Source organism: Theropithecus gelada, chromosome 11 (assembly GCF_003255815.1).
Source record: "Theropithecus gelada isolate Dixy chromosome 11, Tgel_1.0, whole genome shotgun sequence".
NCBI lineage: Eukaryota > Metazoa > Chordata > Mammalia > Primates > Cercopithecidae > Theropithecus > Theropithecus gelada.
Window position 1 is genome coordinate 124936969 of NC_037679.1, and position 16414 is coordinate 124953382.

General features: G+C 49.6%; 1 protein-coding gene across 3 annotated transcripts in view; it reads left to right on the plus strand.

Moving 5' to 3' along the window:
* The first annotated feature begins 1007 nt into the window (after positions 1-1007).
* Positions 1008-16414, plus strand: part of TSPAN11 (tetraspanin 11) — a 70331-nt gene continuing 54924 nt past the window's right edge. The window contains exon 1 of one of the 3 annotated variants that reach the window (XM_025403487.1): positions 1008-1323. Coding sequence is in view for 1 of the 3 variants with exons in the window: in XM_025403489.1 (XP_025259274.1) it covers positions 1478-1531 (54 nt within the window). In the remaining 2 variants the exon portion in view is untranslated. Of the gene's footprint in view, positions 1324-1429; positions 1532-16414 lie in introns of those variants that run through there. The other 2 variants (XM_025403488.1, XM_025403489.1) reach the window with 2 other exon arrangements.

Consider the following 16414-nt stretch of genomic DNA (forward strand, 5'->3'; position numbering starts at 1 on the left):
TTCTACCCTCTCCCTCCACCTCCAACTTCTTTCCAGATGATTCCAAAATTCACAGCCTCTCCTGTGAACTCCAGAATCACCTTTCCAATTGCATTTGCTGGATATCTGCCCCTGGAAGAAGCTGGCCTGCTTCTCCAATAGAACTTGCCCCACACTAAACCCAGTCACATCACTCCAGGTGCTCCTCCAGACTTCCACAATGTTACAGCCCCAGCGTGCGCCTCCTGCACCACACACTCTGTAGACTCTCCTTTGCTGCAGCTTCCGCATTCATCCCCCAGTTAAAGTCTTCATCTCACTGGACTGTTGGAATCATCTCCTTCCCGGGTGGCCCCTCTGCGAAGCCCTTCTCAGCAGTCAGCTGGGGTATTTAGAACGCTGGTGCTCCCGGTGCAGTGGCTTTGTCAGCGTTCCCTGCCTCCAGTGGCTTCCCTGGTCTAGCAACCTGGTAAATGGGTAATCTTCCTCACTGCAGCTAAGTTTCAAAAGAACACGGTTGGATAAGCACAAGGCCCTGGTTACTTTGGGAAATACATAATCCATGCCCCACTGTTAGGGCCGGTCCCGTTAGGGCCAGCTGTGCATCTTCACAAGGGCTCAGCAGGAGCAGATGGACTCTACTCCCTGCTCTTCCTTTTTGCTTCTGATTAGAGAGACCTTGATTCTCCCTGGGGCCCAGGAAATGTAAAGCTGATGCTCCACAGGACTCTGACAGGGACAGGGCAGTGATGGGGGTGGTGAGGAAGGGGGATGGATAGGCTCTCTCTTATCAGACAAGCTTGTCCCTAGAGTCCCTGGAAACCCCCAAAGGCCAACCTCTCCCAGGGGCCGACAAACGTAGAGGGCAGGGGGACATAAGCGGGGAGCTGCGGAGGGCGGGAGTTTGAAAGTCGCTCCACCGCCCCCTAGTCGATTCTTTTGCCCCGCCCCCCGCAGGGATCCCCCCGGCAACCGCACAGCTGCCTCGGACTCTGACTTAATTCCCTCCGCGTGCTCTGAATCGCAGAGAGGCAAACTCCCAAACAAAGAGCCGGCAGCTAGCGTGCGGGGCTCCTGGGCGCGTCCTGCCGGCTGGGCTGGGAGAGCCGGCGCCGGGGCGTCGCGGCGGAGCGCGGGGCGGGGCGGCGAGAGGGAGACGCTAAAGCCTGCAGGAAGCCTCCGTGGGCGCGGGGGCGCGGACCGTGCTGCCCGCAAGCTGACCTTCCCGGGCTGGGAGGGAAGAGCGTTGGCTGCGGGTGGTGGGCGGCTGGGCTGCCCTGGGAGCCGCCGCTCTCCGCCTCTCTAGGCAAAGCTCCCGTCGCCGCGTCCGGAGCCCCTGACCGGGTAAGTGTAGAAGCGCGCCTGGGAAGTGGGGGCGCCAAGGGAGAGGCTGGGGGTCTGGGAGAGGCGCCTCCACCTCCGCTGCCAGCCCCGCCCGCAGTCCCGAGCTAGACTGTTCCAAGCTTCCCCCGGGCGGGCAGAGGGAAGCCGGCTGGCGATGAGGAGTGGAGGAGGCAGGAATGCCTGGGACACTTGCGGGGCATGTGAGCAGGTATTGGTGTCTGCACGGAACACGCAGCACGGCGTCCGTAACTACGCGTCTGAGTCTGCGGGAGAGAACTCTGGGCCTCTGAGGGCCTCGTGCCGTCCAGCGTGCCCGGGGCATGTCTGTTCCTCTTGAAAATGTCATTCTTTGTCCACCCTGAGTTCGAGTAGCTGCCTCTTGTGCGTACACCAAGATGACAGACCCAGAGTCGCCTTAGCAAGATGCAGACAGGCCTTGGCAGCATACCCCATGCAACGCAGGGGTTGCTAAGTGCTGGCAGCTGCTGTATCTGGTACACATTGCTTTCAGAGGGCCTGTGCAGGGATGTCCCCGTGTTCTGGGCCCGTCTGTGTATTTGTGACAACATGGCTGTGTAGGCCCTGTCACTTGTGTTTTCGTGCCCGTCCTTGCACGTGCAGTTGGGCGACTCCATGTGGAAAGAAGGCATGGAAGGTTCTGGGGTGTATCCTTTTCACCAGCGTTATGTGCAGTGTGCACATGTGTGAACGGGCTGGAAAGTATGAAAGGGAGGCAGCTCAGTTGGGGTTGGTGGGACAGCATCTTAACTTGAGTCTAAGCTGCTGTGTGTGCAGGAGGAATAAGTGTTCCAGAGGTTTCCAGTTCCTAGCAAGTATTGTGAGGTGAGGGTGGGGGTGGGGGGTGAAGAGAAGAGGCAGCTTATGGAAAAACTCCTAAGTGCACTGTGGAGCATAGGGTGAGTGCAGGAGAGCGTGAAGAAGAGAATGAGGGTGGTGTTAGGCAAAAGTGGATGATCTGTGTTCGATTTGTGGGCAGCTGGATTGTAGTGGAAAGCAGCAGTTAGAGGCTGGAGACAGGTTTGAATCAGAACTTAATGGTTGTCACTGTGTCAGTAGCATTGTTCCCTGGACAGATAGGTCATCTGGGGCTCAGTTGCTTTGTGCGCAAAATGGGACTAATAACCGCTGTCCCCACCTGTCTCCCAAGGGACTGGAGGCTCCAATTAATGCCTGGAAATGCTTTAAGACTCCTAGGGTGAGGGGGCATTACTGGCCCACAGGGGCCAAGTTGGTGGTCTGGCAAGTGCTTAGGTGGTCCAGAGCCGTTTGGTTTGTGGGTACCAGAGGGAGGCATTTGTGTGCTCCTTCCCACGATATTCAGCATAATAGGAATTTTACACCCACGTTTGGACTCGTGTGTAAAATATGTACAGGCCTGTGTGATTCCCCGTAGTTCTTGTGTGAGTGCCTGCTGCAGAACAAGAGGCAAACTGGCTTTGATGTCTTTAGGTCTCCCTAGAGCACCTTGACTTTCCAGAGAGCCCTCTTTCAGATGAGCCCGGGACGTTTATAACCACCAACTTGCTTTTCTCTTTATGCCACCAAATGAAGCGGTAAGGAGCACCCTTCACAGTTTGCAGCCAGGGAGATAGGAGATGAAGAAGCTTTCCCAGCTAAGGTCATAGGTCTGGAGTGTCCACCACCGAGTTCTGTCTCTTGGGTTACAGCGCCTTCAGACCCAAGGCCAACCCTGGACTGGGCTGAAGAAGGAGGGAGGCATCAAAACTCATGCACAGACGGCACCGAATTCCAGGATGTAGTTGGGTGGTTTGTCCAGCCTCGGATGTCACCTGTCACTGAGACTTTTTTGCATGTGGTTGCTGTTTAGTAGTGTTTGTAAAAGGAAAGATCCTTGGTGGGAGATGCCGGCAACCCAGGTCAGGTCCTGGCTCAGCTCCCTGCCTGGGGAAGGTCACATCACCTCTCTAGTTCTGCTTCCTCTTTGGTCCAAATCAGGGCAACTTTCCAGATTATCATTCTGATTTCAACTGTGTTTTGCTTCCTCAGAGAGACCTTTCTGATCCCCCATCCAAAGCAGCCACCTCCCAGCCATGATCACATCGTTGTTCCTTCCTAGCACTTGCGACCTGTCTGAACTTAGCTTTGCCACATCCTACTACAATGTGAGCTCACCAAAAGCGGGGCTGCCTTTGTGCTGTTACCTGCTGGCTCCACCTGGAACACAGTAGGTGCTCAAGAGATATTATTGTTTGTGAACGAGTGAGTGAATCAATTAGGAAGGGGCTGTGCATGTGTGTTTTTCAACTTGTACTCCTGGGAGCTTTGGAAGGGAAGAGCAGGCTCCATTGGCAGGGCCCCAGTTCCCTCACACCAGCAGCTTGGGGTCCATCTAAGTTACATGTCACCTTCCAGATAGGATCTCCTTTGAAGTAAAGGCTCTCTCGCTAAAATAAAACTAAAAAACTGTTGCACCAGAAGACTTAGAGGAGTCTTTTCAACTCCAAGTAGAAATAATAGTACCGCAACTGGAAGAAATCTGCACTTGACCCTCAACGAGGATTATAGGCAGGATTCAGACGTACAAAGTGGTTGTTCCACAAACCATTTCTGCTTAGCCATGGAATTCATCCTATGGCTATTTTTATACTACTGGTTTAATTTCCTGAATTTTGGTCAGAGTTAATATGGAAATGATTTTGCTTACAACACAGCAGCAAGGGCTATGTGAGAACTCTAACCCATCTATATCTGAGACAGGCACTAGACGGAGGACACCAAACATCTGCAAGGTGGACAAGCTGTGCACAGATATTTGAGAGCTACCTATCTAGGGTGACTCTGTCTGTCATCATCCTCTATCGGGGGTATTCCCAGGCATACTTGCCCAGACGTGCCTCACCCCCAGTAGATGCCCACTCAGCCTTGTTTTTCTTGAGTAGTTGCCAGTGCTGAGGAACTCTGGTCTCTGAGTGATTACCGAGCGTAGAGGACAGCCACGTGACGAAACCTGGCTATATTTACACGTGATGACCCTGACCTGTATTTACAGCAGCCATGCTTCCTGGGCTTTCCAAGCTCTCCTCCATGTAAGACAGTCTCTTGTGTTGCCTTTTCCTAGAAATACACTTGGAAGTGGCAGCACAGCTGCTGTGTCCAACACCGTGCCTGGGTTCGGGGCACAGAATCTAGATTTACCACCCTTTTCTAAGCCCCATAGGAGGAGCATTAATGACCGTGCCCGTGATAGAGGAGGTGGTGGTGTTCAGTTTGGTTGGTTTAGGTGGGTTGTTGAGGAGGGAGACTGTGGAGAGAAGTGGAGAGAAGGGTCGGGAGTAGAGAACTAGACCCTCTGTTCATTCCTTTTGATGCTGTCTTTGCTTCCCTTTTGATGATGCCCTGCTCTGGCTGACTCTGGTGGGTTTCTGGGTTCAAAGGTTTATACTCGCAAGATGGCACTTCACAGGGTAGAGGAAATTGGGGAGGGGGCAGCAGATATACGCTATACGTGTATGTTTTCCAAGTGCCTGCTGTGAGCTTTGAACTTCCAGGCCCTGAGACATGCATTAAGGACCTAGCCCCTGACCTCTGAGCACTCGTTGTTGAGGACATTAAACTCATTCCCAGGAAGGGATGAGAAAACAGCTGAGTGCAGACTAAGTGGCACTCACCCAAGCCCCAGCTGGAGCTCCAAGAAGGAAAGGTGTGCAGAGAGGGCAGGCAGAGGCAGCCCGCAGCAAGGGTGGCAGGGGAGCCCAGCTCTAGGGCCAGATGGTTCAGGCGCAGATCCTGGCTCTGCCCCTTCCTCTCCGTGTGAACTTCTGTGTGTTACGTTAAGCTTCAATTTCCTCATCTGTAAATCGAGGAAATGACCTCAACTCCTAGCAGGGTGCATGGATGCCTGCCTAAGCTGAGCTCAGAAGAGAGGTACAGAGCACCCAGGTGTCTGATGACCACAATGAAGGAGTTTGAAAAAGGGCTCATGGCGAGGAGGGGCGTTGAAGGGTGGCGACGACTGTGGGACCTTGTCTAATGCTGGTCTCCCCTGTAGTAGTCAGGGGGTCCGTGGCGTCGTGCTCAGTAGGCCCCAGGCCAGTCAAGCACTCCTTTTCTCCCTGGAATGCTTTTCCAACTGGCCATGCAACTTCCACTCACAACTATGGAGAGGGAAGTAGCTGTGTCCCTCTCTCACTGCCCTGCACAATGTACAAGCACTCGTACAAGCACATGGCCCTGCTTAGAGGCTTAAGGATTTTTGGTGTAAAATATCAAGAATTGAGGATGTTACAGAGGTTCAGGAAATGAGAATTGCTCTGATGGTTCCCTGGTCTGTTTTGAAAGGGAGTAGGGGACCCTCCTTGATGGTGGTATGGGATAAATCCCCCAGCGGTTCTCAGCCCTGTCCTGGCTTAGGCATTCATTTTTTTTTTTTTTAAATATGTACTTCGTGTTTTGAAAGGGTTTGTCAGCCAAACTTCAATATAAATGAGAATGTATTTCTCTATCTTAAAAAGATTAATAATCAAAGACCGTATAACTGATAGTTTGATTCCTTTCTGCTTGATATATATCAGTTTAGGTCATGTGCTAGCAGATTCTAGTGTGTTTAAAAAGCCCAGAAGAAAAAAGGACAAAGGACAGAAGCAGACTGGTGTTGTCTGGTTTGTCTGAGGTCTGGCACAGTTAGCAAACATTTAATCACATAGCTGGTGTGGTAGCTTGACTGAAGCCTTTTTGTCAAGTAGAAATTCAAGTTTCTATGAGCGTTCTTGAAATGCAGTAAAGAGATTTCTCTCCCAGTGCTGCCTTTTGTAGATAAGCACTAGGGTTTTGATAGTTGGAAACCACGGTCCTATGCTGTGCTTTTAGAATTGGAGTCCAAGCTCATGCCTGTAATCCCAGTGCTTTGGGAGGTCAAGGTGGTCAGATCACCTGAGGTCAGGAGTTCAAGACCAGCCTGGCCAACATGGTGAAACCCCATCTCTATTAAAAATACAAAAATTAGCTGTGTGTAGTGGTAGGTGCCTGTAATCCCAGGTACTCGGGAAGCTGAGGAAGGAAAATCGTTTGAACCTGGGAGATGGAGGTTGCAGTGAGCCGAGATCACGCCACTGCACTCCAGCCTAGGTGACAGAGTGAGACTCTTTCTAAAAAAAAAAATAAAAATAAATAAATAAATAAATAAATAAATTAGAGTCCTCATCCTATCCTACTTGAGAATAAAATTATGTTTATTAACTCTTTATCCCTAGCAACTAGTGCAAAGCTTGGCAAACAGTAAGAATTCAATAAATGTTCATTGAATGGATATTTTAGGAAGGTGCTTATCAGTCATCACCGAGACTGTGCCTCAGGGAGACGTTCCTCAACCAGAGCCAGATAGGTAATTTGTGGGACCCAGTGCCAAATGAAAACATGGAACCCTAGCTCAAATGCAGGAAAAGATACCATTAAAGGTATATTTATACCTTTATAAATATAAGCCTTTTCCTTTTTTCCGTGGTCTTTCTCTCAACTTGTCATGTGGTATTTTTATTTACTATTTAATGATATTTTAAGTAAAGAAAAATTAAATTTTTAAATTATTAGCATGAATTTTCCTGTTCATCCTTAATATTGTGCAATGCCAGTTTAAAAGACTGAGCATTTAACGTGTGTAGAATCATCAAACTACACAATTCTGATTTCATAGCTCATACATGCACATGCATTTTGTTCTTACCGGAGCAGTGGCATTGCTGCTCTCAACTACTCATCAATGCACTCAGCATCGCTAACTCAACTGTTTTTATTCCTCTAGCAGCATCCCTGGGGCTCACTAGGTCTCTGCGACTGTGCTGGGCATATGGTCCTTCTCTTGAGAGTTGATAATTCAGGCCTTGTCTGTGCCTACCCAAAAAAGGAGGAAGGGTTGGACATCAGTGGTTCATACCCTCTTTGTGTGAGGGTGTCACAGACTCCTTTGGAGATCTACTAAAACCTATGGAACCGCAGCACATAGATGGTAAAAATGTTTTATACAATTTCAGGAGCCCCCAAGTTATAACTCCATGGAAGGAATTGTCTTTTAGGCTTACTGCTACGCCACGGTATCCTGTTCCAGAGACAAGATAGGGACTATTTTGAAAGCAAATGAGAAATTGTTCAAATCCTTCTATCTGGGAAAGGAGATGAGATTTTAAGTCATTTGGCTTTTGAAATTCAATTCCTGATGCCTAGAAGAGAATGACGCTGCCTTTCTGATTCCCAGTGGACAGGTTGTAAATGTCCTTAAGCATGAAATGACGTGGTCCACGATGAAGGCTTTTGTGAGAGAGCCTCTCTTTCCACCCCACAGGCTGGACTCTCCTCCGGCCTGGCTGACCCCAGCCAGAGCCGCAGGATGACAAACTGCCACCATCCTCTTGCTGGGCTGCAGCTGCTGCTCTAGTTGGGAGAGGCAGCTGCACATCCAACCAACACTGACTGAATTCAGGCACAGGCTGGGGCATCACGGTCACTCTCTGGGTGATCCTTGCCCTCTAATTTCACCGGGCAGAGGAGGACACTGGCTCAGATAGGTTAGGTGACCTGCCCAGGGTCCCCCAGCCAGTAAGAGTGACATTAATCTTCCCTCCATGTATGTGACAGCCCAACCCCCAAATCAGGAGGACACTGGCTCAGGTAGGTTAGGTGACTAGCCCAAGGTCCTGTAGCCAGTAAGACATTCATCTTCTCTCCATGTATGTGACAGCCCAACCCGTAAACCAAACATCGAGAACCAGGCTCATGTTTATGTTCCCCTTTCCAGCTCCCTCCTCTCAGCACTGGAGATGGGAGAAGGGAGGAAAGCTGCCCGCTACCTCTGTCTGGGATGGTGCAGGAGCCTCTGCACTGACCTTTCCCTGAAGCTCATGGGTGTCCTCTGCAGCATCCAACCAGTCATTGCCCATCCAGTTCTCAGAAATTGTCAGGTCAAGCAAACAGTGGCTGCAGCTGTAGTGGCTGCAGCTGTGGACCTGGGACAGGCTGTTCTGGGGACCTTCTCCAGTGGAAGACACAGCAGTGTTGTTGAGGCCACTGTGTCTTAGACTCTGGGTCCCCTGTGTCAAGCCTGATGGTGAGCTCTTGATTCAGATTGAGTTGAGATCATTGTGGATTTGGCGCCTGGAATGCCTCCCATGTCCTCTAGACAGCCATGAGGGGCCATGTCCTATACCCCTTCCCTTCACACCTACACACAGCAGTGAACACACACCAGGGCCCCCATGAATAGAGATGCCTATGGACCTTTAGCTCCAATCTCAGTCCTAAATCCAAACCTGGGAGTCCCCAGAACCTGGAGGTGTCATCCACTTTGGCCCGGCTCTCTGGGGGACGGTGGATGCGGGCTCTCAGAGTCATGATTACCCAGCTCCCTGGCCGCCTCAAATTTCTGCAAGGCACTAGCCCCCAGCTGTTGGGTGGGCCAGGCCCAGGTGGACGGGGGTGACTGGGAAGATGCACTTCAGATGTTTCTGTCTTGGCTTCATGCCTGAGGGGCAGAGCAGAGCCAACCACAGAGGACTCCTGCTCTGCACCTGCTGGAATTGGCAGCCATGTGTGCCTCGTTGTGGTCACATGGACTCAGATCCCAAGGCCTGGGTACAGGCTCCAGAGAATCCATCCAGGCTCAGCTTCTCTGGCATCTTAGTCCATTTTCACACTGCTGATAAAGACATACCTGAGATTGAGAAGGAAAAGAGGTTTAATTGGACTTATAGTTCCATATGGCTGGGGAGGCTTAACACACCCCTTCAACAAAAGAGATCCTGCTTTATCTGCCTTATATACTGAGGTTCTACATGAAGCTTGTCAAACCTACGGCCTGCACGTGGCCCAGGACAGCTTTGAATGCAGCCCAACACAAATTAGGAAACTTAAAATATTATGAGAGGTTTTTTTGCAATTTTTTTCTTTTAGCTCGTTAGCTATCATTAGTGTTAGGGTATTTTATGCATGGCCCAAGACAATTATTCTTCTTCCAATGTGGCCCAGGGAAGCCAAAGCATTGGATACCCCTGCTCTACATAAAAATTTATTTGAAAGAATCTACTACTACCATAACTTTCTCAGAATACAAGTAAAGAAACTCAGTCACAGAGAGGGTCAGTGACTTGCCTGAGGTGCTGGCAAGTAGAGAGGGACCTCCTAAATCTAAGACCTCTGCCTCTGAAACCTAGGCCTCTGCCTGTCCCCACCCCCATCTGTGTGCCATTGCCTTTATAAACACAACACAGCTGTCAACAGATGTCCCTCGCATCACTTTGGCAACTCCCCTTTCTTTGGTCATCATGGGAAGCAAGGACTCCCTCAGCCCCTGCCACTCTCCTGTGATCCGAGAGCACACACTCTCCCCAGCCAAATTCCCCTTGTGCCAAGCACCGGTCTTCCCTGCAGGGAGGTGAGCAAGCAGCTCCCACCCAGACAGGGCCTCATACAACATGTCTCCATGGGGTGAAGAAAAGAGCAGCTCTTCTCCACAGAAGTCATACATCCATTCAGTCAAGAAGACTGGGGAAATTATCACAGAGATCATTCTCTGAGTGTGGGAAAAAGTATAGACTGTATCCTTCACTATAATTAAGCTCAGCTTCAAGGGAGCAGTAAGTATATTAGCCAATGCATTGTTCTCTCTCTCTCCCTCTCTTTTTTTTTTTTTTTTTTTTTTGTTTGGGAGGTGGAGTTTCACTCTTGTCTCCCAGGCTGGAGTGCAATGGTGTGATCTTAGCTCACTGCAACCTCCACCTACTGGGTTCAAGCGATTCTCCTGCCTCAGCCTCCCAAGTAGCTGGGATTACAGGCACCTGCCAACATGCCTGGCTAATTTTTGTATTTTTAGTAGAGACAGGGTTTCACATGTTGGCCAGGCTGGTCTTGAACTCCTGACCTCAGGTGATCTGCCCACCTTGGCCTTCCAAAGTGCTGGGATTATAGGCATGAGCCACCACACCTGACTGCATTGTTCTTTTGGGAAAGTATTTTTGCAACCCATTGTGTGAAAGTTAAAACCCTGTGCTCTTAGTGCCAAGAGGCAGTGATTTTCCTGCATGGGCTTAGGGTCACCAGCAGCCTCCTCCACTCCCCTAGCTGGGTCCATTGGTGCAGTTAGGCAGCCTGGGTCAGCTGCCATGGACTGACCATAGGCCAGGCTGGACAGCCCTTGACTGTCCTAGGTGACATAGTCTCTGCCATGGTCTTGCAGAATCACGGGAAATCAATTAACACATGCCCAATTATCCCCACAGAGAAGTCGTTTTAGAACTCATCTAAATGGATGCTTATTCCCTAACGCCAGCTCTGGTTTATAACCTGCTGAACCATTTAGGTTTCTTTAATTTAACCTCCTAAGTGGTGGGTGACTCTTAAGTCTCATTCCCTGGATCAGAAAGCCCAGTGGTGCCCTATTGCTTACAAAATAAAATCCTGAAATCTTGAGCCTGGCACATACCTTCTCTGTTACCTTCTTTGCTTAATTCCTGCTCTTCCTTCAAAACCCTTGCTCACAGCTCCCTCCTCAGCACTCCTGCACACATTTTTCTCCCTGAACTGCATACATTGTGCTACAGTGATGTTGATGTGTCCATTTCCCCAGCTGTGAGCTCTTTGAGGTCAGGGACAGCTTCATTCTCTTTTCTTCATTCTTTGTCTTTGGGAATCTCCAGCACCTGGCATATTGTGTGCCACATATGAGGCCTCAGATGTTCAATGAATTAATAATTAACTGGTTAATTTCAAGGGAGAAAACAGATACCTGAACCACCAAGCACACCCCTACAATGATAAATGAGGAGGGCAGCCTCAGGCAGGGCAGCATCAGGGAGAAGAGTGGAGTGGTGGGTTCGCAAGATGTTCATTGAGAAGAGCTGCAGAAAGGAATGGCTTAGTGTTGGGGTGGGAAGTGGTAACACTGAGAAAAAGGAGTGAGCACTGCATAGGTGGATGGAGTGTCACAGATTAGGAATACAAGATGGATGGGTTGCAGTGGGAAGATACTGACTTAGTTCTGGGCATGCTGGATGTTAGGGGGCCTGTGGTCATGGGCATGAGCCTGGAGCCCAGCAGGCTTTGAGAGTCATCAGCTTGTTGGAGATGGGTGGAGTTTGGCATGAATGGGGGTAGCAAAGAGGAGACAAGAGGCAAAGCACAAAATGTTCCCATCTCACCCTGGAGGGAATGCCAGCCTTAAAGCTGTAAACCAGGAAGAGGACCAGTCGATGAGGCCAAGGAAGAGAGGACAGTTTCGGAGACTTGGTTATGATGTTCAGATCAAGGCAAATTGGAAACTTGGAGAAGAATACAATGAGAATGGTAACATGAAACCAGCAGTGGGGGAAGAAGGCTTCAAAAGAAGGTGTGACCAACTTTTCAAATTCAGCAGAGATGAAGTAGGAGGAGATAGGAAAAGCCACCTTTGGCTCTGGCAATTAGAAGTGACTTTGGGATGAGTGGGTAGTGGAGGAGGTCAGACAGTGGTGGGGTGCAGGATGAATGGATGAAGAAGTGAGGCTTCAGAGGAAGAAAGATGTGGCAATAACTTAAGAGGGAAACAGGATCTAGGGAAATGTGACTTGAGAAAGTCTGGTCAAAGTATGCATGGTCATTAGGTTGAACTGTTGCATCTTAACAGCTGAGATTGTGTCCTGGCTCACTATACTAGTCTTATTCAGGACTAATTTGTTGCTTCTAGAAGTGGAGCTAGAGCAGTATTTTTTTGAGGGGACGGGGGTAGTGGAGCAGGGACATTTGTACGAAGACTCTGACCCCCAGCTATAAGAGTCAATTAAAACAAAGGCTGAGCTGCATGTCAGAAACCCAACAGGACTGTGGCTTAAAGAACAAAGAAGCTTCTTTTTCTCTCATATAACAGTTCAGGCTAGGCAAGCTGTTCTGCTCCACACAGTCACACAGGGAGCCAGGTTCCTGCCCTTGTTTCTCTGCCATCCCTAAGGGTAGTCCGTGGTCTCAAAGTGTGGTACCTAGACCAGCAGCATCAGCCTCACCTGGAAACTTGTTAGAAATGCAGAGTCTCAGGCATCACCCCAGACTTACTCAGAATCTCTAGTAGGGGAGCACTGTAGTTTTGAAAGCCCTCCAGGTGATTCTAATGTACCCTTGATTTTTGAGAACCACCACTCTGAGGTGCTGTCCTTGTCTGCATGGTTGAAGCTGATTTCAGACACATCTGTGGCAAGGGAAAGACTGGAAGGGGAAAGATTGTGGCAATGTGCATGGGCAGTATTTTAAGGTCCAGGGGTGGAGTACTACTTCCACTCATCCATTGTCAAGAATACTGTATGGCCAGAGCTAGCTGCTAGACGGGTTGGGGAATGCAGTCACTTGTTAGGTGGCCACATACCCAGCTACGACTCCATTTTAATGGAAGAAGGGGAGAAAAATCTTCCGGGAGACCATTAGTAGTCTTGGCTCCCTTATGAATCAAACTTAAGGAAGTTTAATGCCACATCCCATCCTCTAGAAGGAAAAGAAAATATCTACCTATAGATCACTACAGCTTATCTGTTTAAAGAGATCCATGGGGGTCTTTTATTGGGTGTACCACCCCCCAAATGTCTGTCCGCCCTCACTGGACATGAGCAACCCAGCCCTTAGACACCTGCCTCCACTGCTCACCCACTATATACTGTGCTGCCCAGTCCCTGGTTGGTAACTTCCAATAAACATCAGGATTTCCCCAGCTGACCCCATCAAAAGGAAGGCACCCAGGCTGGGCAGGGAAGGATGCGTAGTTAGAAGGGGTGCTGGTTTATTAAAAATCAGAGCTAGAAAGATGAGCAGCTTGTCCATTGAGCAGCTGGGCACTTGCAGGGCAGCTGTGCACACCTGCACAGACTGTGCCTTGCACAATTCCAGGGGCAGCCATTCTCATGTGTCTCAATCATGTCCCACCCTCAGGGGAACCCCAGCACCCTGGGGTGTTGGGCCTTCTGCTGCTACTGCTCTTTGCCTTACAGATCCTGAGCTCACCCTGAATGGGTCACCACTGAAGCTTCCATCCTTGCTCTGAGCAGCTTCTCAGGAAGCATCTCAGTGCTCCAAGGACCAAGCCTGGACAGAGAAATCAGTTCTGGATGGGGCCAGCTTATCTTCCCTCCTCAAAGCCTACTAAAAGCCCAAACCTGAGAGACCCTGACTTTGGCATCAGCAACACCTGGGCTTGATTCCCAGGTCTGCCAAAGGAGCCTCAGTCTCCTTGTTTATAAAACAGAAGTGGGCCGGGTACAGTGGCTCACACCTGTAATCCCAGCACTTCAGGAGACTGAGGTGGGTGGATCACTTGACACCAGGAGTTTGAGACCAGCCTGGCCAACATGGTGAATCCTGTCTCTACTAAAAATACAAAAATTAGCCGGGTGTAGCGAGCATGGTGGTGCATGCCTGTAGTCCCAGCTACTCGGGAGGCTGAGGCAGAACTGCTTGAACCTGGGAGGCGAAGGTTCTATTGAGCCAAGATTGCTTCACTGCACTTCAGCCTGGGCAACAGAGCGAGACTCCATCAAAAAAAAATAAAAAGTAAATCCCGAAGGAATGGCACCTGCCTCACTGAGTTATTGAGACAAGTAAGAAACTTGGACCAGATGAGGGCCCGACCACTATGCTGAAGCTGCAGGGGGCTGGGTTTTCGACTACTGGCCAGAGTCTGGGAGAGATGGTTTCTCAAGGCCATGAAACACCTGTCTTCATAACTAGGAAATCATAATTTCTGAAACAGAGGCAGGATGATGCACCTTCCTTAGATCTGGCATTCGTTTATGTAATGATCTACCTTCAAATTCAGCCACATGCACGCGCTCCATCTCTAACAGCTCTGCCGCTTGTGACGCTGAGGTCTACAGCAGGAGAAGGGAGCCACTTGTGTTTGTCGACACTGAGGTCACACTTGTGGTGGGCCTTAGGGGCTCTGGGCTTTCCCGGCCTCTGCTGTGGGTCCATTTTTAAGGGCTGGAGCAAAGGCAAGAAAAAGTGGGCCGGGCGCGGTGGCTCAAGCCTGTAATCCCAGCACTTTGGGAGGCCGAGACGGGCGGATCACGAGGTCAGAAGATTGAGACCATCCTGGCTAACACGGTGAAACCCCGTCTCTACTAAAAAATACAAAAAAATTAGCCAGGCGAGGTGGCGGGCGCCTGTAGTCCCAGCTACTTGGGAGGCTGAGGCAGGAGAATGGCGTAAAGCCGGGAGGCGGAGCTTACAGTGAGCTGAGATCGAGCCACTGCACTCCAGCCTGGGTGACAGAGCAAGACTCCGTCTCAAAAAAAAAAAAAAAAAAAAAAAAAGAGTGGGCAAAGGGTTAGGAGAAGTGAGGAGACTGCGTATTCATTTTCAATCCCTGTCAGAGCTGCCCCCTCCTGTGGGTTTCTTCTGAGGTCTCACTCCTCTAAAGGGCCTGATTATGCCCTCAGGTGTTTCCCATCAGTGGAACTGTCCTGTTCACGTTGGTGCCTTGTTTGGATTATTTTCAAAAGGATTTTTTACTTTGATATACAATGGACATAGGTCTGTGTCTCTCATCTGAGGCTGAAATTGGAAAACGAGGGAAAAGAGAAGACACTGTGGAGAGTGCACAGAAAGCTTAGGGAGAAAAAGACAGGGGCAATCCCTGGACTGGTTTGTGAGACCCCCAAAGGGCCCTGTTGGGAGAACTGGCTGGTGCCTGCACTAAAGCCATCTACACAGAAATGCATCCTGCACGTTCCCACAGGCGCACGCCGTAGAAGCGATGGCCTGAGTTTCGATTCTCTCTTTTCAAATACCTTTGACTTAGGTTCCTGGGGAACCAGGTGAGAGCCTGAGTGGGATAAGAAATACTTATGTGATTCTCAAAGAGTTCATGAGCATTCACATGGCTCCTTAGTGCATTCCTTCCTTCCTTCATTCAGCATCCGACACTCATATATCAGGTACTCTGTTGGGTGTTCAGGGCCCAGAACTCAACTCAGATTTTATCAGATAATATAGCTAAGGGGCATGCCTCAGGCTTCATTAGTGGGGATTGTTGACCCTGGGATGTAAGAGCAAGAAGTGGCTTGGAGAAAGACATAGAGTGTGGAGGGAATCTGACAGGTTTGGAAGCTTGAGTATTGAATATTGTTGACAAGCAGCATAACATGGTGGTCAAGAGCCAACCTGGGATGTTTTTTAAGTGAATAGAAGCACTGCTCATAATTATGCCCACAACAGGTGTAAACCAGAGTTAACCTGTCTCCCTTTCCTCTTCTGTAACATGCGGATGATGTGCGTGCCTACCTCATGGGGTGGCGAGGATTAAAAGAAATAATGCTTACAAGGCAGGAGTCCCTGACCCCCAGACCATGCCCCAGTAGGAGCCAGCCTCAAAGCAAGAGGTGAGTGGCGGGTGAACGAGCATTACCGCCTGAGCTCCACCTCCGGTCAGATAAACAGCGGCATTAGATTCTCATAGGAGCACGAACCCTATTATGAATTCACATGTGAGAGATCTCAGTTGCACACTCCTTATGAGAATCTAATGCCTGATGATCAGAGTTGAAACAGTTTCATCCCAAAACCTTCCTCCCCCTACCTCCACCATCCGTGGAAAAATTGTCTTCCACAAAACCAGTCCCTGGTGCCAAAAAGGTTGGGGACCGCTGTTACAAGGTACAGTTGATCCTTGAATGGCATATGTTTAAACTGTGCAGGTCACCTGCATATTTTTCAACCAAAACAGATAAAAAATACAGTACTTGCAGGATGCAATACCCATATATACAGAGAGCTGACTTTTCACATGCAAGGGTTCTGTGAGACCAACTGACAACCTTGAATATGCGTGGATTTTGCTATACTTGGGGATCTTGGAACCAATCCCCTGCGTATACTGCGGGACAACTGCTCTTAGTACCGTGCCTGATGCATGGTACATGATAAACACTAGCCACGGTTATTCCTAGGCACACAAAATGCACAGAGCATTGGGTGATGCAGAAATGGTCCGAAACTACTGTGCCAGCAGTAAGTCTTGGAATCAGGCCTCATTTTTACCCAACCCAGTAAGGAAGGTGGTCACTCCAGTATTATAGGTGAGAAGAACTGAGGCCCAAAGGCAAGGAGCAAG